The following is a 2,534-nucleotide window of genomic DNA, read 5'->3' on the forward strand; positions in this document are numbered from 1 at the left end:
TGTGTAGTAAATCCCAACGTTTGTAGCGTTGCTGGACTTTGAAAGTAAGATTTTCAGGTCCCATTGATTCATTTTAAAAGCATAGTTTCATCAAAAGTCACTGTACATTTGCACAATATTTCTTTGTTCTCTCCACTATGCTACAATGTGTTTTTAGTGTTACTGTAATAATATTGTAATTCACTCATATAGGCTGTAATATACTGTTTTGCCTGGCAGATGCATTACCTTTAGTGTTATTAAGAGCTGATCATCCCAGAAGCACAAATTAATGAAATTCTCTGCAAGAACAACAACAAATCCATACATCACTAAAATGTCTTTGTCTTTTGTTGTAATGTTTGCGCTGTATATGCAGATTTGTGGAACTTTATAGATTACTTTTTGTCTGTAAATTTTACACCACACTCTGTAGACACACATGTTATTTTTCCACTGAGAAGAGATAACTCTAAACACACTTTTGCAACATTTAGACAAATATTCATTTATTTCAAATGTTTTTTTTATGGTGAAGAACATGCATCAAAGAACTTTACATCACAGTGTACAATATCCAAAATATTTATTTTCTATCAAACAGAAGTCTTTTACACGATTGTCTCATTTTGGGTAGCTTAAATCCATACATAAAGGGAGTGATCATTGGTTGGAAAATGAGGAGGTATATAGATAAACAAATGCGCACTTTATCTGGTACATGGGCCACATCAAACCTGGAATCCACAAAGTGAAAAACGCAGCCAACAAACATGTTTGACACTGAGACAATCTGAGGTGTGCAGGTGGTAACAGCTTTTTGTTTGTTTTCTTTGGACAAATTTAGACAAACCAACAAAATCTTCATGTAAGAGACTAAAATGAGACTAAATGGGATAACCACACTCACAAAGGCAAAAAGCAGGTCAGATATGCTGGTAAGTACTGAGGCTGAACATGCAAGTTTAATTACTAAGTGTTGGTCACAAAACACTTTGTCAATGACATTTCCACAAAATGTCAAAGGGATGATGAATGAAAATGAGAAAATATAGTTAACAAATGAATACATCCATATAAGCAGAATTATCAAACCTACTCTCCCTGTGCTCATAATGACATTGTAGTGTAAAGGATAACAGATACAGACATATCTGTCATAGGCCATAGCTGCTAAACTGCAAAACTCAACAGAAGTACATGTGTAGATACAACACATCTGTAGAAAACACCACTGCAGTGTTATTTCATGTGTATCTGAAAACATCTGTGAGAGCAGAAGAGGATACATTGATGTGCTGCCACCCATTTCATTCACAAATAAATTACATAACAATATATACATCGGCTCATGCAAGCTTCTGTCCATATATATGACCACAATAAGAAATGTGTTTGACACACAAATAGAGAGGTACCAAAATAGCATTAAGATGAAATACAGGTATTTTAAGTTTCCAATGTCACCATAGGCAGCCAGCACAAAAGACACAATCTCAGTTGAGTTCTCCATTTCTTTCTTGTGCACTATGCGTGCCACAAAGTAAAACATAGAGGCTCTATAGCAGCAACACTGGCTCAGTAATAGTGTTATCTATTATCCTTTTCAATAATGCCTCAACTCAATATTCTACCTGCATTTAAATGTTCTTATAATCGCGGTGCAAGAAAGGCAAACACATTGAGGAGCTTTTCTTGTCTGTTAAGTTCCAGAGCACAGAAACAAAGAATCACAAAATAACCTCATCTGTTTGAATTTTGTCCAAAGTCATTTTCCACATCAACTGAGATAAACTGATGAAAATAACAAAGCCAAATGAATTCAGGTCATAGAGGAATACAACATTGCTTATGTGAATCATAGGTTATGATGCAGACACCTCTCTTTTCAGTCACCTGTGACAAAATGTTAGAATATTGATATCAATAATCACATTAACAACATTTAGTATTCAGTATATCAACATAAATTCACATTTTACACTCACACTCAGGTATCTCCCACATATGAAAGCCTCCAGGCGGCTGCTACGACCCTCCCAACTGAACGAGACAAAAGCCTCTGCTGAACTTTATACACTTCCTGTACACATTGGTGGGTTGGGCTGCACTGAATTTGCATTAGAAAATACTATGCAATTTCACATACTCAGACTTGGATTCATGGACTACTGTACATGATGAGGCTGATGGTCCATGAGGGGTTTAGTCATGTTAGTTTGAGAGAAAAGGACATTTTTTTAAAGTAGACTGATGAGAGAATGATGGTGAGACAGCGGATCCCCAGTTCGACATGAACCTATGAAAGTTTTTTCAGCAGCCCTTATCCTTTACTGTCTCATGTTCAACTCTATGAAGGAAAATCTATCAAACTTAATTCCTCTCACTGTATTCTCTTCTTCTGTCCCCAACATAGTTTTATTTTTATTTTTCTCTGCAGGAAGTAAAAGTTGGAGCCAAAACCTGCTGGAAACGTATACATAGAAAAAAATAAAAATAAAATAGAAGTTGATCACAAACATTGGTGAGAGGAAAAAGAAATTTAAAGGAGCTGT

General features: G+C 35.6%; 1 protein-coding gene across 1 annotated transcript; it reads right to left on the bottom strand.

Moving 5' to 3' along the window:
• Positions 1-565: 565 nt before the first annotated feature.
• Positions 566-1,492, bottom strand: LOC116379311 (olfactory receptor 4D1-like). Its single transcript, XM_031841253.1, has one exon. The coding sequence runs from the start codon at positions 1,490-1,492 to the stop codon at positions 566-568; it is 927 nt and encodes a 308-aa protein (XP_031697113.1).
• Between the last annotated feature and the right edge of the window lie 1,042 nt (positions 1,493-2,534).

Source organism: Anarrhichthys ocellatus, unplaced genomic scaffold (assembly GCF_004355925.1).
Source record: "Anarrhichthys ocellatus isolate YVR2014 unplaced genomic scaffold, GSC_Weel_1.0 scaffold4080, whole genome shotgun sequence".
Classification (NCBI taxonomy): Eukaryota; Metazoa; Chordata; class Actinopteri; order Perciformes; family Anarhichadidae; genus Anarrhichthys; species Anarrhichthys ocellatus.